Source organism: Geospiza fortis, unplaced genomic scaffold (assembly GCF_000277835.1).
Source record: "Geospiza fortis unplaced genomic scaffold, GeoFor_1.0 scaffold130, whole genome shotgun sequence".
Classification (NCBI taxonomy): Eukaryota; Metazoa; Chordata; class Aves; order Passeriformes; family Thraupidae; genus Geospiza; species Geospiza fortis.
In genome coordinates this window covers 229,443-252,445 of record NW_005054300.1, presented here as the reverse complement: position 1 = coordinate 252,445, position 23,003 = coordinate 229,443, and the positions used below count along the sequence as shown (strand labels likewise).

The window sequence follows — 23,003 nt, the reverse complement described above, 5'->3', positions numbered from 1 at the left end:
TTAATATAATGTACATAATATAATTGATATTTTAATGTATAATATTAATAATATTATATGTTTATATTTTATTATATATGTATATAAATATATACATAAAATTTAATTATTTAATTATACTTTATTAAGTATACCTGTGGGCTGCACAAGGAACAAGGCAGGTTTGCCTGGGTCCTGAGCTGGGGAAACCCTGCATTTTTTACCATCCTGCTGGCTTTAGGCACCACAGGTACCCAGACATCTCTGTGTGATTCAGGAAGCACAGAGTGCAAAATCTCATGCTGGAGACAACATTTTAATGCTGGGCAGGATTTATCTATCTCTGTGCATCCGTTTGTCAAGTAGAGATGATGTGAGAGGTTGGAACCTCATGGAGTAGCTCAGGAAAGCTGGTTTCTAAACCCAGTTTTTGGGCTCTGAGTACACCTGGATGAGGTCTTAGTGCCCCAGGGATCCCCACATGTCAGGGATCTACATGAGACCTTCCTCCTGACATTCCTCCTGAAAGCAGATGATTCCTGAAGCCTTGGAGAGATGCTCAGACATTCTCTGGCAGCAGCAGCACCACCAGCTCTCCTTTTGTATGAAACAAAGCACTTTGCAAGGTAAGAAGGTCATGGGGCATTGGGAGGAGATGGGAAAAGCCAGCCTGATAATTAGGATATAGGGGATGGTCTTGGAGAGATCTGCTGATCCCACAGGACAGCAGGACACTGCTGAGCAGTTTTTGGAGCTGTTTCCTTTTTCTGTTAAAAAATGTGATTTAAGTTCCTGGCTAATCTGTAGGCTCTTTCTCTTGTAAATTTTAATTAAAAAAGAGTAAGTAGGTAAGTGGCTTGGGTCTCTAACATGTTCCCTTATTAAATTCACTCTCAGACTTGCCATGATTCAATCAGAAGTATTTAATGAGCCTGCACCTGATGGGAGCTCATTCCCTTAAGGCTGGGTCAATATTTGAGGCTGGCACAGGCACTGGGGAGGTGGGTCCCTGCAAAGCCAGCACTAATCCTGTCTGGCATCACAGGAGCTCAGAGGATGCTGTCTGTGCCAGCTTGTCATGAGTGTCTGGGCTGCTGCTGCTGCTAATGGAGCTCTGAATTACTCTCACTCTGGAGGATTGCTGGGTGAACTTTGCTGGTCCTGGGCCACTGCTGACTCCAGGAGAGAGCCTGAATCTCCTTTAAAAATGGGATTTAAGTAAGTGCCACGATTTTCACCCTTTTTAGTCTTACAGTCCCTCAGCAAGCAAACCCATGCCTGTTTGTGGTGAGTAAATGTTGGATGGCAGCTGTCCTGTAAAGGCTGCAGCAGGGAAGCTGGGGGTTGATCCCACTGTGCCATTCTCCCTGCAAAAGCCCAAAAGCCAAGGCCAGCCTGCAAGAGCTCTGCTGATGCTCCCTGTAAAGCCAGCTGGCTTCTTCACCTTCAACCCCCCTGCAATCTCACTCTGCAGTAGGAGTAAATTAATTTGATTCATACCTGAGACATCTTACATAAACATTCAGGCCAACTTCTCCACTGATACGAGGTAATTTTTTTTTTCTTTAAAATCTGTCACTTCTCTCTTACTGGGAAATCAACATGCCCACTAGCAACCTTGGTGTGCTAGTCAGGAACACCCAGGGGCTATTGTGGGGTTCTGTGTATCCAGAGCAAGAAATGTGGAGGTACTTAAATGAGAAACTTGCTAAGGAAAATGGTTTGTAGCTGGAAATTTCCCTCCAGAAAAATATGGAATTCTGCTGGGGACACTTCAGGCCCCATGGAGGGCTGGCTGCAGTGTGCACAGGTGAGGATTGCACTGGGATGATTAACAAAGCAGCAATTTTATCAGCTGGAGCTGATACAGGGGTGTTCTAAAGCAGCTACAGGCAATGGGGCAGCCATGCTGGGCAAGGACAAAAGCAGCTGCTGCTGCTGCTGTCCATTCAGTGCACAAAACCAGCCCCCCAAATGGAGTTATTTGTGGATTCCTGGGCTCAGAGGCTGACAGGCCACCAAGGAGCTCACTGGCAGGTTTGTGTCAAGGGGTCAGCTCAGAGAGGCCAGGGAGTGGGACCTGGCCAGGCATTTGTGCTGTAGTTCAGTGCCTCCCCAAGCTGGCTGTGGGAGTGAAGCCACAAAGAGATATTTCACAGATGTGCCTGCTTTGGTGTCTGTTCTGTAAAGGCCTCCACTGTTTTCTTTAATAACTTTTTTCTTTCCTTCCCAGCTAAAGCCCATCCTGGTTTTCCCTCAGACTGCAGCAGGCAGTAAGCAGTACACAGTTGCTATCTAGTGGCCAGAGGAAGGGAGTGGAAGGTTTTCCCTGCTGGTTCTGGGCAAGAGGACAGCTACAGAGATACAGAGATACAGGCAGGAATCTGTTATGTGTCTTCATGTAATTTGTCTGGGCAGGAATCTGTTATGTGTCTTCATTGTAAATTGGGGTTACTGCTGTTTTTCAGTGGGTTAGATCTCTGAAAATTGTTTTTCTTGATGGTGCAATCACTACTATTTAAGCTATCATTCACTGCAGTTGTAGTGTACAGTTCACTGCATAGCTAAGGATTTGTTGTAACTAATGGGATTGGGGATTTGATGTACTTGAAATCTATTGGAAAATAGAGCAGGGACAAGCCCCATTACTGAGAAAACCACTGGTACCATAATATACTCAACATTTTATTATAAAACCCTCTAAAGAGCCACTTTATAGGTCACAGTTACAACAAAGGAAATGCCTTGAGTTAGGAAAACAATGGGGACACAGAGACGTTGTTTAACACTTCTTGTTTGGGGAAAGTGTGTCCTTCAGGACTTGCCCGTGTTTACCATTCCCTCATGGAGGCATCCCAGCAGGAGCACTGAGGCTGACTGGGCTGTGAGGTGGAAAGCAGAGCTGCTCCTGCCCATGGCTGTCTCAGTGAAATGTCTGGACAACTCCTGGAGGATGGCAGCAGGGTGTATGTACACAGAGGGCATGGTGCTACACGGATATTCAGGGTTCAGAGAGGGGCTCTTGCCAGCTCTTCATGGGCCAAAACAAAACCTTCATGGAGTCTGTGGCCTTCTGGTGCTCTGGAGAAGGAAATCCCCAGGGTCCTGAACCAGAATCAGCAGTTTATTTGCATGATTTTTTCCTATGTGCAAAACCTTGCACAGGGCCCAACCTGCCAGCTGAGGCTCCTAAGGCCTGGCATTAGCAACTCCTCCCTCTGCACCACAGTGGGAACTAAAGAGTAAAAAAAATGGGAGCACAGTCACCTTTCTTGCTTCCAGGATACCCTGACCAAGGGTTTTGTTGCACCCTGGCTCTGTGGTGGGGGCAAGCAAGCCCAGAACTTGTCAGGACATCCTCACTCACCCCAGTGGCAGCACCAGCTCTGGGTCTCACAGCCCTGTGCTCCCACACTGGCTGTTTGGCCTTTGTGTGAAGACAGAACAGCCCTTTAGAGCTGGTCTCAGGCCTGTCAAATATTTTCCAGGGTGAGGAAGGTACAGCATTTTTCCTGTCTGCCTTTACCTTGGCTTTGGTGTAGCCACAGGGCCCCATGGATAATCCAACCTGGGAACTGGTGCTGCTTTAACTTTTTTTGGGTTAAAACAGCTCCAGCCCCATCCATCAACTCAGTTTCTGAGCCTGGGCTCTGAAGGGCTATCAGAGGAGACAGGATGAGGAGTCTCCAGGCCATCACACTGTCAGCAGGTTACAGGGAGGGGAGGAGTGCATAGATTTCTGCCAACCCACTGCCACCCTTCAAATTTCAATGTCTCCAAGTTTAGCTGTTCCAAATGTCCAACCTCTTTCATTAGAAAGCTTGGCTAGGGTAGAGAGGGGTGGGCTTTGTGGGCCATACTGCCAGGGCCCAAAGGCTGTATCAATGAGCAGGAAATGAGGGTGACAGCACCAAGAGGTCCAGCAGAGCCCTGGCAGTGCAGCCTTACTGCAGTGGGGAGGGACACAGGGACAGAGGGATGGCTGCAGCTGCAGCTCTCTGAGGATCAGACACCACCACAGCTGGGGCAGCAGCATGGGGACTGCTTTACCTCCCCTCTCTTGGGAAAGGGGATCCCTGAAGGATCCAGCTTTCCCATGAAACAGCTGAGCAAGCCCTCAAATATTACTTTTCTTTTTTCTTTTTTCTTTTTTTTTTTTTTACTTTTTTTTTCATTTTTTTCAGAACAACCTCCTCAGGTGAAGTAAGATCTTCAAGAAAGCTAACTGAATCTGCCTGGCAGATCTTCCTTGCTCAGAGCTCTTGGTGCTGCCAGTCTGTAACACAGCTTACAGCATGAGAAGGTGAGCAGCTCAATATTCTAGCAAACCTGCAGCTGGTAGGAGATGCTGGCATGCATCAAGACACTGATTAAAAAATGCCCTGGACAGGCTGCTGTGTGCTTCTCATTTATATTTGAAGAATTGCTTACACGTGGGGATAGCCCTTGATTGAAGGCTGGATGAAATGCAGCTGAGTGATGACTGGCAGCAAGACAGGTTGACAACTTTATCAGGACAGGTACAAACTCACCAGGCTGAGGAACAGCAGAGGTTCCTTCTGAATCCACTACAGTCACTAACATAGAAACCTTAATAACTCATTGATAAACCTTCAGAGTAGAAATACACAAAACGCCCCCTATGTACAGTAACATTCTTGTTTACATCAGCTGGGTTAGGACTTTGATGGAAGGATTGCCACTGGCTGTTATTGTTTTAGCTACATGGTTGGGATTTGTCTGGAGAGAGCAGGTTCATGTGGGATAACTCTGATCAGCAGCTGTGACTCCAGCGCTGCCTCGGAGCCGCGGGCGCCACGTGGAGGAGGCACTTGGTGTGTGGTGGTGCTGAACACCCAACCTCCACGGACAGATGGTTGAATCCCCTGGGCCAAGCGTGGGCAATTTGAGTCTTTAGTCCATCTCTGAGCAACGTGCTTCTAACTAGCTCCCTTTTTCTCCCATTCCTGCCAAGGAAGAAAGGCAAATTAGTCAAAATGCAAAGCAGGCAACCATAACGTGCATGGGATCAACACGACTGTCTGGTCCCCAAGTGGTTTTGGCTGCAGGGTGGGTCAGGGATATTTTAAGTTATAAACAATGCATGTATTTATTCATTTAAATTGTAGGCAAGGCAAACACAGGTGAAAAGACTGGAGGAAAATCAGGCTGACATGTCTGTATTGTGTTGGTCAGGGGTGTTTCCCAGACATGGGACCCCCCCACAACCCCATCCCACCACAGCAGTTTGCTCCACTGCCAGAAGGAAAAGGCAGAGGCTGTCCCAGATGGATTTTCCAGCTGTACCTCACCTTAGCTTTCTGTAGGACTGTTCCCTTCCCCGTGACCATAACAGATAAGGGCCGGTTTTTTAAAGCCGTGGCTGAGTTGACCGGTGAGTTCTCTGTGCTGTTTGCTGGACTGGCACTTTTGGCCTGAACCTACAATAAAAATCAGAGAAATGGTTATGACTACAGACTACTGAGAGAGATTGCTGCCCTTTCCCATTATCTTCTAGTCACAGTATCATCCCATTTGCACAGAGGTGCATTTTTTCAGTGACGTGCCAATTTCAAAAATACACCAGGGGAGTTTGTGATGTGTTTGGGTTTTGAGGACTCTAGAACTAGAGATACAAAGCAGGGTGCAGGTGCTGGAGATCTCCATTTCATGGGAAACAAGTTCCCAAGAAGGAATTGAGATGCCTGAATCTCCTGCAAAAACCATCCCTTAGCTCAGCCATGTGCAGAAGGAGCTGAGTCCTGACCTGCATGGCTCTGGAGGGTGTTGCTCAAGGCCCCGCAGGAAAATACAACCACTCTCCTAAGCCCCATCCACCTTTCACTTCCCCATTACTGCTGTTACCTCATTAGATTATTATTACATAATGTATATTATATATAATAGTCAATACAGACATATTAGCTATACATTCATACAAGATTGTATATTTATTCATTCATACAAGATTGCATATTACTCGTAATAATGATGCTATTATAAATTTTAAATCAGGCTGAGACTGTGTGCCTGCCTAGCTGCCAGAAAGCTGCTGTGCATCCCAGGGGTGCCCCACATACCCGTGGGGCTGTGTTCTCCAGGTGTGTGGTGTCCACTGCCGTGCCCAGTGTCACCGGGCCAGACTCTGCCTTCTTCAGGTTCTCCTTCACCTCCACCAGGCTCAGCTCCAGGTCCACCCTCTGGCTTTCCTTCCTTTTGCATTCTTCATCTATCTCCTTCAGCCTCTGCTCCAGGCTCTTGTCTGTAGGAAGAGGAATCTTGGTGCCTGCTGGGAACCTGAGGAGCTCCTGAGGGGAGCAGGGATCAGGGTATGGCCTGTACCTTTTCCTTGGGTTTTATCCCAAGAGGGACTGTGGCTCTTGCTGTAGTGCAATCTGGGTTATGTGGTTTGGCTCAAAGCACCAGGTTCCCCCCATCTCTTCTAGTCCCAGAAGGGCCAGGATCATTGCCCCCTCCTCCTCCACAGCCCCACCTTGTCTCAATTCCACACATCCCACCTTGCCCTGCCCTACCTGTGCTGCCACCAAGCATTTCCTTCAACTCCCGCCTCTCCTTGCGCAGCTGGGTGAGCTGAGCTCGGATCTCATCCTTCTCCTTCTCCAGCCTCTCCTTCTCCTCCGTGAACCGTCTCACCTCTGCCTCTGTCCTGTTCTTGCCCAGCTTGGTTTCCACTGCTCCTGCTGGAAACAGCCCACCAACAACAAGCTCAGTCAGGGGGGAAAAAAAGCAGGAGGGAGAAAACCTTTCCAAGTGCTTGGAAAGAAAACAGGGGAAGGTCTGAAAAATCATCAGCCACTAGAGTCAGCACAGAGACTGCTGGAGAGCAGAGGCAAGTTGAATCACAGGGCACCACCTCTCTTTAAACACCCTTGGGCCACCTGAGCAGCACACCCACCTGGCAGTGGCATCTTGGGCCGGTGTGCAGGCACCAGCTGGGGACTGCCTGCTGGAACTGGCCCCACTGGCACCTCGGGGACCACACTGCTCTGCTGCTGGCTCTGCATTTTGACAGCAGGCACCCGTGGCACAGCCTCCTCGGGCTCTGGCTTCTCTGGGTTGATGAGGTGTATGGAAGTGGCTCAGTGATTAAGCCTGGCCTGGTATCATGGTTTGGACAGTACCTGCTCCGAGGTCTCTGCTGCCTTAGCACAGGGCTCAGCTTCCTTAGCCATGGGGGCTGTCTCAGCTGTGCTCTCTGGGGCAGCCTTGGCAGCCCTTTCCAGAGATGGTGACCCGAGAGGGGAAGACTGACATGACATCTTGCCAGCACAGTGCAGTAAGGACTTCACTGGGGTGAGATCCAGATACACTCTGTCTTGATCCCCCTCCAGTTTGCTCTCACTCTTGGGTACTTCTTCCTGCAAAAGAGACCATCTGCTGCAACTAGAAGTACAAGAAACATCTCGCTGCAGAGCAGCACTATCTCAGGCAATCTGGAGTATTTTCCAAAAATCTTAGAGGAGCTAAAATGCCAGTCTCTGAGTCATTCCACAGAGGCCTTTTTGAAGTACTGAAGGAAAGGTCCCTCCTGTTTTCCTTCAATAGGTCTCTCTGATGGCAGCAGCAGCCCCATGCAAGGATATCACATTGTTGTACATCCAGCAACCCATGCCCCATTCTTTGCCTTTCCTGAGGTGACAGTCCCATTCCCAGCATGACCCATTGTTCTTGTCCTTTCACACAAGGTTTGCTCTTACAGACATAAAAAGGAATTTTTAAAAGGCTAGTATCCAAAAAGCCCACTATCACCAAATAATCCATACTGTTTGCTGATGAAAAATGAGGAATTTTATCCCAGCTGCCTGAGGATCCCTACAGCCCCTTTCTGGAAACCTCTCTCCCATTCCTTAGCAACTCCTCTCCACACTTGGTTCTGCTCCATTGCAAAGGCCAGGATCTCCCCAGGGGCTGGGAATCCCCCCTTTCACTGCTGGAGACTCCCCATGCCCAGCTGTTTGCCGTGGTGCCCCCAGAGCTCCCTGCAGCTCTCTTACCACAGGCAGGTCTGGCAGATCCACGTCGTCGTAGAGCTCGTCCTGCTGCACCCTGCCCTTGGGCAGGTTGTCAATGTAGGCATTGGGCTCAGAGTATTTCCTCTGCATTAGCCTGTGAACAGGACATCCCATCAGGGGGACTGGATTTGCTCCATGGCTCTGCAGTGCTGCATTCTGAGACGCCTGAGAACACCAGTGCTGAGGTCTGGGCAGCCAGATGCAGGAGAGAAGGCAGAGCCATACAGAGCAGTGGGGTCACTGCTGCTGCTGCTGCCCCCTAAGCAGCACCCACCAGAGTGGGGCTGTACTTGCCCTGGGCTCTCTCCTTCCTCACCCAGCCCTCAGCCACAGCAGCACTGTCACAGACACATTTTATGAAAAATCCTTTCCTTAGGCCTTTTTCTCCTGAGAAGCTGAGAGGCCTCAGGAACAAAATGTAAACAATGGTTATCTGCTGCTGTGGAATGCAACAGGTGGATCTGTGATTGGACTCATGTGGTTGTTTCTAATTAATGGCCAATCACAGTCCAGCTGTCCAGACTGTCTTGGTCAGTCACAAGCCTTTGTTATTCATTCTTTTTCTATTCTTAGCTAACCTTCTGATGAAATCCTTTTTTCTATTCTTTTAGTATAGTTTTAATATAATATATATAATAAAATAATAAATCAAGCCTTCTGAAACATGGAGTCAACATTCTTGTCTCTTCCCTCATCCTAAGACCCCTGTGAACACCATCACACAGCAGTCACCCTGCCCCAGTGATGGACTGGGTGGCTGAGAGCCCAACCTGCTTTTGCAACAGTCACTCAGGCAGGTGCCCCACACAAGCTGCAGCTCAGGAAGTGCTCTCCTGTCCCAAAATAAAGTGACTGAGCTGCAGCTGTGAATTCACCACCTATTTCCACGGCAGCCACCCTCCCACAAGCGGAGAGCCCCCTACTCTGGCTTGCTTTCCCTCTACCAGCCCCAGCCCATTACCAGTGACATACAAGAAGGAATTCTTGGCAGCGCTCACAATGCAGGAAACCCTGTCAGCATCCACGTAATCGTAGGTGAATTCCTCTGGGTCTGTTTTCGAGCCTGACTCCGACAAGAGGAGGCCCAGCCAGTGGCCCATCTCCTCTGAGGACTTTGCCTGCAGGGTGATCAGACAGACAGGACAGGCTGCAGCAGTGGTTTCTCTGCACTCACAGGGCTGATGCTGGCTTAGGTTGGGTAGGGAAGCATGCTGGCAATCCCCTGGGTATTCATAATAAAACTTAAAAGTAGGCTCTTAAAGGCTGCCTTAAAAGTACAGCTCCATGCATGGACTGATTCAAAAATTTGGCAGTTACATAAATGCAGCTCTTTTCTCTGCTCCTTCCTAAAATTTCTAGTCAGCCTGCATTTTCCTTTCAGAGGGGATCAACTCAGCTGTCTATAAGAGTAAGAGAAGTCTCTGGGGCTGGAGATGCTGGCAGGGAGCAGCTTGGGGTGAGGAAAGCCTGCGGGTTTTATTTTGCACCAGCAGAGTGCAGCAATGGGATTGCCAAAACAGAGGCAAGGAGACCCGAGCCTGCGAGGTCGCAGAGCACAAACCCTTGCACGGTTCTTTGCAGAGGAGAAGGGAAGAGTTTAGTGCATCAGAGTCCATTGCTTTAACATGGTCAGGACCCAATTCCCAGCTGCAGTGAGCAGTCTGACATTTTGCAACAGGAAGAGTTAAATTCTGTGCCATGAAGTCAGCTCTAGCACACAGCCACATGCACTTCCCAGTGCAGGGGACTGCGCCTAAAGCAAGAAGAAGTTGGCTGATGCAGCCACTTTTTGCACTGATTTGAGGAGTCAGAGCAGTAACCACAAAGTAAAATTCAGGGCAAGTGAATTTATATATACACTTTCCAAACTGGAAAGTATATTTTAAGCTTTCAGTCTGTTTTATTTAGCAGAGACTTCAGTCCCTGGGAAGCCTGCCAGCCAGCCAGTCCACATAGATTGAGTCTGACATTGAGTCTGACATCCCAACAAAATACAGATTCTTCCATTCACAAAATCTAAATTTTCCCAGCACCTCTTCTTCACATCTGTAATTGGGCAAAATTTTTTAGATACAGACAGACCCTGAATCAGAAACTAAACAAAAACATCTTCCAGTTTCATGGTATGCCCTCAAAGTCAGTTGTTTAGCTATAAATATTCCACCCACTGGAAAAATACAGGAAATTGCTCACATTGTCCACCTCCTACTATAACCATGCTGTCGTCAGAGAGAAGTAAGATTAGAGATAAACAGTCCTGGATGCAGGCAAAGGAAAGTAACAGATGGAGATGAATTCACTTGCACTTTCAGGGGCAGATCTGTGATAGGCTTACTTGGGATGTGTGCCCCATGGCTTTGGGGCTCTGCTGTCAAAACATGAAGTTCTCTGTTCCTCCTAACCACAGCCTTAAATCCTTAAAGTGGCATTGTTCTCATCTAACATTAACCATCTGCAATGCACTCCAGAGAACTTAATTATCCAAGGTTATCCTGCAGTGGGGGAAGAGATGGGAATCTCCAGAGGACCCCATGTGCCCCCCTAAGATGAGTGCCTAAGATGAAGACTGAGGTGCCAGCATCACACACAGCCTGGATTACCAGTGAGGTGGGACACAATTCTAGGTGACCACAGGCAGATCAACCAAAGCCCTGCTCTTCAGGTTCTGTTTTGTTGGACTGATGTTCCTCTGGAGCTTTCTCAGAGATAGACACCCTACCTCCAAAACAACCCGTTCCTCCCCGTTGTGCAGGATGCGGAAGGAGTAGAGATGGTCAGGGCTCGGCTCTGGGATGATCTCACAGCCTGCCAAACTCAGGGGCTGCTGAGCCAGCTTGCTTCTGTTCCTGTCCTGGTAGAAATGGAGGTGCCCATCTTTTATCTGACACCACCGTGACTTCCACTGGCTGTTCACCAGCACATTCAGGTAACCTGCAAGCAATCACAGCTCATTAGACACATTTTCCATTTAATCCAGATTAATTTGTGTGACAGCCTGGGGATGTCTAAGGGGTAAGTGATGAGAACACCACACAACACAAAGTCACAGGCACCAATAAAGGCAAAAGCACAAAGACAAGCTGTCCTATCCACACAGAACAGGGTGAAAAGGGTAAAAATCTTGAAAATGAGACCCTTGAAATTCAGGATAGCTTTGGAGCAGCAAGTTGGCTGCAGCTGGTTGGACAAAGTTCGTCCCAGGTGGTAAACACAAACTGACCCTCACAACTCTCCCTGCAGGCTCCCACACCCTGGGCAGCACAAATTCCCTGTGTGTGCATGTCTGGTTACCCACCCTTCCTCTAGGGTCACCTTGAGAGCCACAGGCACCACAATCTGTATGGATTTACTGGCAGGACCACCTGGCACAGGCACGTTTGGGGAAGATGGTGCCTGGTGCTCATCCTGCCCTGCACACTGAGATCCAGCCCTGTGGCAAATCCCTGCAGAGGGACTCATGCTGCCCACTCACTTGAAGTCTCCAGGGATCTCTCTGGGCTATCCAGGGAGCTGGACTTCTTCCTCCCAAGGTTCATCAGGTTGCTCAGTTTCAGGCCAGTTGTGCCCTTCTTCTTAACTACCAGAAATGAAAAAGACACATGTGTGGCTTTCCCAGCTCCCAGCCTGCTGCCCCACCCCACACATACCCCTTTGCAGAGAGCAAACCTGTGACTTGGACAGGCTGGAAAAGTCCAAAGCCCAGGGAGTTCAGGATCGAGATGGCACCAGTAAGATCAGTTAGGGATCTGTGGAAGATGCTAATCTGTGTTGCTTTACATGTGGGGTGGCTCTGACCAAAGGCCAGTCACTGCAGGAGCACTGGGAGGTGCTTGCACAGCTCTTGCTGGGCATTTACCAACCTCCCTTCACTTTCCTACACCACAAACAATTTAATTAAGAACCATTACCCATTAACATTTACTGTATTCAAGTCTCATCCTCTCTAAAAACAAGGACACAAGGTGGGAGGGGGAAAAGTTTATGTCCAAAGACCCTCGTCAACATTCTCCTACTGAGCACATCAGTCAGTGTGTGAATAAGCTTACAGGTAATCCTGGTAAGAATATCAAATTCCCAGGCAATGAATGCACACACAGCTTTTATCAGGTCTGTTTGAGGTAGCAGTGGCAGGAGCCACAGAAGGGTAAGGGCCCATTTTCCCTGTCATTCCCAGGGCAAGGTTTTACCATCTTTTGCCTCAGCTGTCTCCGCGTGGCCATCGGTGCTGCTCCCGCTCTCGGAGGCTGCAGAGTATCTCTCAGACACCTCCACCTGTCAACAAGCACCAGGCACAGGCTCCACAGATGCAGGTGACCCATTCTTCCAGCCAGAACATGCTGCAAGGACCTTTCCCCCCTTCTCCCATATCATGAGGTCCCACTCTCTCTGTAGCAGATGCTTTCACCTGGACATCCCCAGACAGCTCACTCCCACTGTGCCCTTCCCATTGCTCCTGAACATGCCCCACCCCAGCTGGGCTCACCTCTGAGGAGACACAGTGGCACCCCTGGTGCCACCCTATGGCACCCTGCAGCCTGGCTGGTGACAGTCCCTAGAGGGGGCAGGGCAGAGGAACCAGCCAGGTGCCCAAACAGGTCCATTCTGGGTGCCCACCAGAGACTTAGAAAGTCTCTTTGTCCTCCCACTGTTTTGGAACAAGCTGCTCCCAGCGGAGTGTCACCTAAACCTGGACTAGAGATGGCCCAAGCCCTGGCATCCTAGGGTCTGTGTCCCTCTCAAAGCTCTTGGAGAACACAACCATCCCACTGGATGAGATAGCAGCTCCTGCCCTAGACAGTGGGTAGCCAAATGCTGAGTTAGTCTGGGAGGGAAGATATGGCAACAAAATTAAGATGTAAAGGAAAATTAAGATATTTCCAAGAATGCTCCTTTTCAGCAGCACAGGGCTCTGGTTACACTCATATCAGTCTTTGCTTAGCTAAAATTAAGGCACCTCACTACTCTCTCCAGGAGGAACAGGGCTGGAAAGCCCAAGTGCCAGTTCTGTCTGTGGAGACAAAAGGTACCTTTGGGTAGCTGAGACGCTGCGAGTCTGGGATGTACTGGTTGCCTTCACTGCCTCCTTCACAGAGCAGACCACTGGTCTCTTGGATTACCTGTGCAGAAGGAGAGGCCAAAGCCTGTGAGAGTGCTGCAGTAACAGGATCAATTCATCTCCCCCAACTAGGACAGGCAAAACCACATCAGCCTGGGAGACCCATGGTTTGCTGTCCCTGTGACCCTGGGGACTGTTCTGGAGCTGCATCAGGCATCGAGCAGCAATAGCTGGATCCAAGTCACTGGGAGAGGCTGCCAGCCAAGGCAGCCCTGGCGTCTCACAGCCCCTCCTGGGCTCCAGGAGGCTCCTCCTCCTGCTGCTGTCCCACGGGAAGGGCTACATCTACCCCTGCCCTCAGCCAATTCATGCTGGGCACCCACCCCAGACATTGCCCCACCAGCAGCTGGGCTGGGAGGTCCCCACGTGGCCCCCAGCATGCTGAAGGCAGCAGGGAGTGCAGGAAGAATCTCTCCCAGGACATGAAAATGAAGTGGTATATTTGTATAAAGGCTTGCAGTGAGGAAGGGAGCCAGAGCACACAAGGACAGGGCTGAGATAAGATCTGCTCTCCCAGCAAAGCATGAGAGCACCAGTGGGACAAATCCTGGAGGTGTCACTGACCCTGAGCCACTGCTCTGCCTGGTCCTTGCTCTGCAGCCCCAGTACGATGACATCAGCATTCGTGGGGATGATCTTCAGCTTGTGCTCCTTCTTCCTCACTTGCTTTTCCTTGTGAATGACTGTGCAGCCCAGCAAATTCACGTCCAGCTGGGGGTTGTGGTCCTTGGAGCTCTTGTAGCACTGGGGAAAGGAGACAGGAGTGGGTGAGAGGCAGAGGAGGAGCCTTCCTGCTCCCTGGCAGGAACTCAGCCCCACAAGTGATGCATGAAGTCATGCAGCCACGTGCATTAAGTGCACTGAACACAGCAAGGTCCCACGGTTCTAACAGGTCTGCACAGACTACACCCAGGAGATCCCTGATGTGCTGGTACACAAACACCTGACTGCATGCATACATGGTCTGAAATACCTTCTACTGACACAGGATCAAGTATGTGGTTAGCCTCTGGGGTAAGTATCTCTTCTGCTCAACCACCTCAAAAAGTTTCCCGAAAAGTATCCCTAGACATTTTGGGGGATTTGGATTTTGGTCACAAATGTGTCCTTGTGCCCCCTTCAGCAATCCCACGCCCACATTCCTTCTAAAAAAGGAATAAGATCCCCAAATCTCCAGGACATGCTTTTGAAGCATTGCTTCTAGGGGTACTTTGTTTTTTGCCAGCTCATTAACATGGTCTGAGGTGCCACTTCCCTCCTCAGCTCATAAAACCAGATTGTTTCAGACAGACAGGACAGGAGAGGATGTGCTCACCAGCAGCCTGGTGTCCTTGATAACACACAGCTGTTTTGCCCACTGTCCCAGCCACTTCTTCCTCCACAGGAAGGCACAGATGCGGGCATCCTTCATCAGCTCGATGGTGGCCTCAGGGGATGGCCACTGATGGGTTGCTGACTTGCCTTTGCTGCTCTCTTCCTCATCGTAAGATTCGTAGGAACTACTAACAGCTTCACCATCTTCTACAACAAAAGCAAAGCTCTGTCATTAAATCCATTTTTAGAATAACTCTGAGTCAAATGCTTTCCTCAGCCATGCTCACACATGCACAAGCTTCCAGTGCAGGGATGTGTCTTTTGAGGCTCTCCTACAAGAGGATAATTAATAAGGAAATTACCCTCACAGATCCTTTTTTCTTTCTAGCCCAATATGAATCTCATTGCAGTATTTTGTGCCTAATAGCCTCTGTTAGCAAACACTCAAAAGACACTTCTCGGTTGACCACAAATCTGAGAACATTCCCTTAGACATTTCCTGATGTTTGCTGCTTTCCCCCCAGAGATGCTTTTACAACTTTCCACTTCAAGCCAAACACACACAATTTTTAAGGCAACAAGCAAGCTACAATCAGCCCTTGTCCTCTAAATGCCAGAAGTAAAAATGGTATTTGCAAGGCCATGCAGCAAGCAATGTTCTATTGTATTTCAGACGTCATTCACTTTCCCTCTCTGGCCTAACAGGTCCCTCTCTCTCTACTCAGCATCTAAGGGACAGCAAGGAATTTTGAAGTAATACACTGTTGCAGCACCAAAAATTAGTCATAACTGGCAAACGTGAGGAGCAGTAACAACATTTTTTATGTCCACTCTTAAATGGATTGCTATGTTACTAGGATGAGCTAGAATTTTCAATACTCAGCTCTAAGGCATTGCAGAATTTTGGAGTTTTCAGCTGATCACTGGTACCAGGCTCATCAAAAACACTGGAAATGTTCTCCCTGACTGCAGGGGGATTTGCAGTGCTCTGCTGGCATTTAGAGCTCTAAGTCACAACATAAGCTCACCGAGCAATATGGTAACATTGGTTTGGCATTCTTGTCCTACCAAACAGCATGGAGGAATATTGTTAAGTTTCTCTCGTTGGAATTTAATCTAATTTGGATTCTCATCAAATATTACTATCTACATAAAAATAACAGCATCAGATTGGTGCAAATGGAAAGAAGAAAAGCAGCCAGAAAAGAGAAAGAAAAAGGCATTAGGAGCTTCACTGAAGAATGTTTCAGTTTGATTTATTTGTTCTTTAAATAAAAGGAACTGAGATGCAGTAACAAAGCTACACTTCTACCCCCAGTGAAATTTCACTCTACAACCTCCCTCAAGTGATCAGAACCTCACCAATTAAAAAAACTTTTTAAAAAGCCAATACTCCTTTTGAAAGTCTCTGAATGGAGCACATCTCCATGCCCTCAATGTATCAAATTGTCCATCTTTTATGGGAAAACTTTTATGGGATACCTCAGTGCATTCCCACTATGCAGACCTTGTCCACAGGCAGAAATTCAGGTGGAGTAACAGTGCAGGTGTTTCTCACCTATAAACACCAAGGAGCTGAACCTCTGCACTGCTACAGGACCCTTCCATAGGCAGCAGCAAGGATGCCTAAGGGAACCTCATCTTCCAAAATTCCCTCCTTTTCCACATGGGCTCTCTGGCCTCTTTTGGAAGTCTCTGGTACCCTTATAAGCAGCAGGTCTCAAGCTGCCACCTTACTCCTGAGAAGCCCTGGATGCTCTTCTGGGCATCAACCACAAACCCAATTGTGGTTGGTTCCTCATGACATGAGCTCTTCCCTGCTTGAAGAGCTGCAGCAACTGCTGGCCTGGTGACACAGCTACAGCCTCATGAAGGAAAGGCATTTACCAGGCTGTGCACCTGGCAAATGGGGACAAGCCTTGCCTGGTGGCTTGTGACAACCCTGTGGTCACTACTAAGGCTCACTCAGTCCCAAATCATACAGCTCAGGCACCAGTGGCAGCCACAATCCTGGATGCCTTTATCTAAACCACTTCTGCTTTCCTGTGGGTCTTCCCATGAGCTCCCAGGGAGCTAAATCCATGATGCAGGAAGCTCAGAGCATGATGCAGGGAGCTAAATTCCATGATGCGGGAAGCTCAGACCATTTTATACTGCCACTTTGCCTTTGCCTCAGTGGAGCACCTTCAATCCTTCACCAAACAGCTACGTGTCAATACAGCCAGCATTACCACACATTATCAGCTCCACACCAGCGACAGAACCAGATAAAGGGGAATAAAGGCTAGGGAAGTTCTCTCCACTGTCATCCTGAGCACAGGGAAAGCCACAAAAAAAAATGCATTGTGCAAAACAGCGAGAGGTGGTTATCCTCCATGCATGTAACAGGCAAATCCAGGGGGAGATACCTGAAAATCTTTGCTAAAACTGAGCTTTTGGGGGGTGTTTTTGGGTTGTTTGTTTTGTTGGTGTTGTTTAAAAAAGGCACTTCAGGTTTGGAAAGCATGCCATACCCATAGTTATTGTGGCATAAATAACGCCCTCAGTAACCTGCAACCCTGGCCTGGGTCCAGCCGCAGCAAGCCTACCAAAAAGACCTGCACAGTCAAAAAGAAAGAGAAAGGGAGACAAAGAGAGAAAGCCACAGATAAGCAAATGCAGAAAACAGGGACATCAATCCCCTTGGCCAGTGAGGCTGTCCCATCCCTGCACGCTGAGGTTTCATAAAGGGACAGCGTTTTCAACCCATCCCCTCAAACAAGGCAATTCCCTTTAAAACAGAATCGTCGTCATCATAATTAAGAGCAGCCAGGGCTGATGAGCTGTTTCAGCCAGAACAATGATTGCTCAGTTGGCAGCCACGCTGCTCCTCTCCCAGTTTCACTCCTTATCGCACCCTCCAATTATGCAAAGGCTGCTGATAAGGTTTTAGCACATTTCAGCCCAAGAGGGAAGGGAAGCAGCAGCCTCTGCTGGAGCTGGAAAATGAAAGGCAGAGCATCCCCAGTGGAGGGGTGGGAGTGCTGCTGATGGAAGATGGACCCCGAGACCCAGCGGAGTCGCCCGCTTGCTTTGCTTCAATTAATTCAGCCCCAGTTTGCTGCAGTGTCTCACAGTCCCACCTCTGACGGTGCACCAAAGCTCTATCTCCTCAGCCCATCTGGAGGCTTGCTTTGATGTCCTTTCTTGGCAGTGCACCCACTTATTTTAGTCGTGTTCCTATTTTTGTCTGACTTCACTACGCCCATTTGTTTGGGGACACATGGGTGTCTTCCAAGGCTCACGCTGTAACGCTGTCACAAAGTACCACAGAGGGACTTCTCACAAGAGCTTACAGCGACAGGACAAGGGGAAATGGATCCAAACTGAGAGACTGTAGGTCTAGCTTGGATTTCAGGAAAAAATTCTTGTCTGCAAACATGATGAGGAACTGGTTGCTCAGAGGGGCTGTGGATGCCTCAGCCCTGGAAGTGCTCAAGGCAAGGCTGGCTGGAGCTCTGAGCAGCCTGGTCCTGTGAAAGGTGCTCCTGTACATGGCAAGGGGGCTGGAACAAGATGATTTTTAAAGTCCCTTCCAACCCAGGCCATTCTATCATTCTATGGAAGATCAGCAGCAGCTTCCTGGACTGCCACCCCCTTCCTACCCAGCTTGTGGGGAAAGGCATAGAGGGCTGGGGGATATCTGGGGCCAGGCTTTGGCATCTTTGGCCAGGGCACAGCCAGGCATGTCCAGACTGCCCTTGAGCAACAGCAGTCACCCCGAGGTCCCAGATCATCTGCTAGCAGTGAGCACCACTGTGTGGGACAGGTACAAACACTACTGACACCTGATAGGGCACAGGGTGGGGCAGGGGAGGGATGGGATGGGATGGGATGGGATGCGATGCGATGGGAAACTTGTGCTTGTTGAAACCAAGGGCAGGACAGGGACCTGCAGGATTGCCCTCATGCTGCAGCCTGATCTCCTGAGGCAAAGCAGGGCACCAGCATCACTGCCCAGTTCCCCTCTGCACAGCACAGCACACTTCACCTTCTCCTGAGCCCCTGCAGCCTCTCCTGCCTCATACCTGCTGCTCCACATCTCTCCCTGCTCCTCCTTCTGGCTCACCCCCTAGGAACCACCTCCAAGGTGAGGTTGCCAAAGAGCACAGAGATTCTCAGGATGCAAAGGCACCACACTCCTCAGTGCTGGGGAATCACTGGAATCCTCTGCCCCATCTCTGCTGCTTTCACAGGCTCCTGTCCCCACCTGCAGCTGTGACAGTGCTCAGGAAAACACAGAGCCTGCTGGTGCCACAGAGAGCCTCCCAGAGCTGCCTCACTTGGACAGTGCTCCCATCATTTGTGCTTTTCTCTTTTTGCAGAGCTCTGATCTCTCATTTCCTTGGGCATCTGACTGACCTAGATTTCGGTGGGTGGTGGGTGTATTTGCATCTCAGAGCAGCAGGTTACCAAGGAAAAGCATAGGTGGGAGCTGGGTGTGCACTGATCATTCCTGCCAGCCAAGTCTCTGATCTGAGGGCGAGTTCTGGAGCTGCCTGGACAACACAAGCTGGGTATCCCAGCACATGGATCCATCCATGGCTGTACTCCAGCTAATCCAGCATGTGCCTTTTTATGCCATGGCTCTTAACAATTTATCCACTTTCCAATGAGCAGCAGAAAGGGGAAAGAAATCTCCTTTATCCCACATTGCAGGCATGGGGATGAGGCTGCAGCACCCTGGGCTGCCCCAGCTGCAGCAGGGCTTCACTCACAGGGCATCACAGCCCTCACCTCAGCCACAGGACCCAGAGCCTTCCAGCAAACACAGGGCAGAGCTGGGGGGCCTCTCTGCACTGAACAGCACCTCTCACCCTGGCCTCAATGAGCCTGAACCTCTTCCCATGTGAGCTGGGCACCATCTCATCTTCCTGCTCACTGACACAGAGCTCCAAAGCCCAGTAGCTCACACTGGGGCTGGAGAGGACCCAGTTCTCCCAGACGAAGCTGGGAATGTCAGGCAATATTTAAGTTTATGCTACTTTTCACTAAAGTTTTATCATTCTGTACTATCTGTCAAACTGGATTTGTGCCCGAATATGAATTATTTGCATGGAAGGCCCCTGCCCTGGATGACTCAAAGCTCACCCAAACTTCAGAGCCCCATCCCATGTGCCATCCAACACATCCAATGTGTTTCCCATGACTCTTCAACCCAGCAGCACTTTACTGCTTGGTTCTGTCTGCTGTGCATTGGACATCATAATTCTTCAATTTCTGGTTGCAGGGTGGCTCAATTTCAACAAAAAGGTTGAAGCTTGTTAGTTTTTAGGTAGGCTATGAGCCCACTCTGTTCTGCTGTCTGTCACTAGGTGCCCTATTAAAAGGTTTGTCCCCATGTTTCTTATCAGCTCCCTTATCAGCTCTTGTCCCTAGAGACTCCTCTTCTCCAGACTGGACAACCACAACTCTCACAGCCTTTCCTCACAGGAGGGGTGTTCCTTCTCTCTGGTAATTTTGGTGGCCCTCCTCTGGATCCACTCTAACAGCTCCATGTCCTTGCTGTGCTGTAGAAAAGTCATCTCTTTCTTCCCCTGCATTTTGTGAGAGGCAGTTTCTGGTTTTCCACTGATTGTTCAGGAAGGTGTGAGTGCTTACAGGCAGACTGGATCACTTAGGTGTGACTAACTCAAATTTTCAAATAAACCATGAGGCTGGTTCATGAGTTATGGGGTGTGGATTCCATTCACTGGCTTTGGCAAAGCAGAGCTAGAAACATTGTATAAGGTGTTAATTTCAGACTAACAGATCCAACAGCCAAGGCTTTAGATCCAAATCTGTCACCCTTAACCCTCTTTGCTTGCCTTGACTCTTGCCACTCAGCTCTGCCCAGGCCACACACTCTGCTGCAGCCAAGGCTGATGAGCAGAGATCTGCAGAGGGTGATAGGATCTGTCTCATGTGGGCTTAAATGGATTAGAAAGCGATGACAAGATCAGCTCTGCTATCAGATCGCAGGACGGCAATCTCAGTGAAGGGTGTTCAACAAAAGGACACAGGAACACAGTGCAAAAAGTGAGAATGTGGGAGCTCAGCATGCAGCAGCCTCCTCCCAGAGGGGTGGGGAGCCCACAAGGGACAGGCAAGGGTGGCCCTGCTCCAGGACATGGCTGGGGTGCTGTCCCAGGCACTGGGTGTGTGCATGGAACCCACAGGCTCTCCCCTCACACCAAGTGTGGCTCTCTAATCAAGTTTACAGATGGCTAAACAGCCACAAGAGACAGAGCTGAATAAAGAGCCAATTATAAAAATGGTTATCACTCCTAACAGAGCAGCAGAGCCATGGATTTTGAGCCCCAAGGGGACAATTAAGAGCGCTAGGACACGAATGCAAGCCACCACAGCTTCACCACTCAGTCCTGAACAGAAACTTGTGTTTGGCTCCAGAAAACCACCAAGACACAGAGGACCCACAATGGTTTCTAACATTTTACACTGACAATATATTGACCCAAACATATTACTAACTTCTACAGGAAAGGTAAAAATTGGAGCAATTCAGTAGTCTTTGCTTTCCAGTTGCATTAGGTCTGTAATATCAAGTGTGATGAGCAGCAGAAAACAAATTTGTCCCAAAAGCTGTACGAAATATCTGTGCTTTCATTTACTGATTCTCATACATCTCAACTCCTCCATCTCCCACACGAAGCCCCTCCCAAGGGTTAGCTGGGATGTACCATTTACAGAGATGTCATAGGGCTCAGCCTCTTCGTAATATCCCTCTGGGGATTCAATCTTGGGGACTGCTGGTTGTTTTGTTTCAAGAATCTGCAGAATAAACACATAAAACAAACATGATTTAAGATAAAACCAGATCCACCAAAACAATGGGATATCCTTTCCCTCTTTTTTTAGCACTCAAGTGCATCCCAGTGGATGAAATCTGTTAGATGTGGTAGAGTTAGCTCAAATATAAATTAAAATTACTGTATAATTGCATCATAAATGTTATTTTCTTTCATGTTGCTGAAAGCCTTGGGAAGATCAACTCATAGCAGCAATTGCAGCCATCAGCCTTACCCTGAACTGAGATTTCTGCCTGCTGCACTGACCCCCCCCGTAAGCTGCCCATGGTACCTGGGGATGGTCCTCTGTGCTATGGGTTGTATAAGATATGGGTTATCTTATCAGGGAACCAGAAGGGAGGACAATTGGTGCAACCCTGGCTTTACACTGAAAACACAACCTGAGCAGTCTCTCTCTGGTTGTGTCTCCAAGTCCCTGACTGATAGAAACCAACAACAAAAAATCTCTGCCTTAGGAACTATATTGGGAATCTTTAATTGTGCTCTTAACAAAAAATGAAGGAAATGGATAAACAACACCAATGGAAAATAAGCCTTTGAAAAGAGTCCAAGTGCTGGAAAATCCCTGTGGCGCCTGCCAAACCCCTCCCTAAGCACAAGCAAGGGCTGGCAGGAAAAACATGCCTTGATCCTTTAGAAATGAAATATCAATACATGGGGGACAAAAAGTGAAGAAACTTTTTACTTTTCAGGTGATTCACAGAGATGCTGGACATGAGGCAGCAGAGCAGCAGCATGAACAGATCAGAGCTTATGTTCTTCCCAAATACCTGGACCCCATCTCCCACCCTGACCTGACAGCAGCATTCCCTGTCCCCAGTGAGGTGTCCCTGCTCCCCAGTGAGGTTTAACCACCCTTAGTGAGCTGACAACAGGGTGCTGTGTCCTGCCATGCCTCAGCTGCCCTGGCTGGGGCTGTGCAAACCCTGACAGGATGCCCAGGGTTAAACCCCACTCCCCCTAGGAGGAGGGGCAGGTCTCTCTGCAGAGAGGTCACAAATCATGAATTCTGCCAGCCCACAATTGCCCCCTGGGCAAGAGGGGCCAGCTGTGCACCAGCATGGCAGGAACAGCCCATCTGCAGGTCATGCCAGCATCATCAAATGCAGGTGCAAAGCTGCCCATCCTGCTCTGGATGCTTCCACCAGCAGCTTCTGGTGCTGAGAAGCAGAAAGGAAGCTTTGAAGGAAGAGATTTTCTGGCCAACAGCTGCCCACAAAGGGAAGCTGTTGGGGCTGTGGCAGTGAGGAACCCTGGCCACACCAAAGCCACACGTCTGCTCCCACTTGGACGAGCTGCCTGTGGCTCTGCCAACCTCCCAAACTTCCCCAGTGTTAAAATTCCTCATGTGGGTCTGCCAGATGCTGTAAGCAGCCTGAACTTTCCTTCCAGAGGCACGTAGAGCACTGCTGGAAAACACTTGCCCTCCAAACACTTAAAAGGTTTAGGAACTTCTTGTCCTAATGTGTTGCACTAAAGAAACAAAAAACAAACCCAGTCACTCCAGGGCTTTACCTAATCCCTTCCCTGGCTAGGAAATGTGTCTGTAATTGCCATCTGTGGTGGCCTCCTGTGTGTAGCCAGCTCACTTTGTGCTGTGACCATAAAGAAATTGCCTACACAAAGAAATGCTGTGGGTTTTTTTAACAGCATCCCACAACTGCCAGGGAAGGGGCTGCTCTGTTTGGTTTCCTACAGGCAATGAGGTTTCCT

At 49.1% G+C, this 23,003-nt stretch overlaps 1 protein-coding gene across 3 annotated transcripts in view; it reads right to left on the bottom strand.

Annotated features, from left to right (window-relative positions):
* Positions 1–2,643: 2,643 nt before the first annotated feature.
* The window catches only part of AFAP1L2 (actin filament associated protein 1 like 2), a 26,267-nt gene continuing 5,907 nt past the window's right edge, over positions 2,644–23,003 (bottom strand). Inside the window, exons 4-19 of one of the 3 annotated variants that reach the window (XM_031063464.1) lie at positions 21,162–21,252; positions 16,956–17,039; positions 14,444–14,649; positions 13,693–13,872; positions 13,040–13,129; positions 12,200–12,284; positions 11,485–11,589; positions 10,732–10,943; positions 8,985–9,130; positions 7,995–8,106; positions 7,118–7,358; positions 6,896–7,057; positions 6,513–6,680; positions 6,060–6,241; positions 5,292–5,420; positions 2,644–4,946 (exon numbers count right to left, since the gene is read on the bottom strand). In XM_031063464.1, the coding sequence (XP_030919324.1) occupies positions 4,920–4,946; positions 5,292–5,420; positions 6,060–6,241; positions 6,513–6,680; positions 6,896–7,057; positions 7,118–7,358; positions 7,995–8,106; positions 8,985–9,130; positions 10,732–10,943; positions 11,485–11,589; positions 12,200–12,284; positions 13,040–13,129; positions 13,693–13,872; positions 14,444–14,649; positions 16,956–17,039; positions 21,162–21,252 (2,220 nt within the window). In that variant the 3' untranslated portion in view covers positions 2,644–4,919. The remainder of the gene's footprint in view (positions 4,947–5,291; positions 5,421–6,059; positions 6,242–6,512; positions 6,681–6,895; positions 7,058–7,117; positions 7,359–7,994; positions 8,107–8,984; positions 9,131–10,731; positions 10,944–11,484; positions 11,590–12,199; positions 12,285–13,039; positions 13,130–13,692; positions 13,873–14,443; positions 14,650–16,955; positions 17,040–21,161; positions 21,253–23,003) is intronic. The other 2 variants (XM_031063468.1, XM_031063473.1) reach the window with 2 other exon arrangements.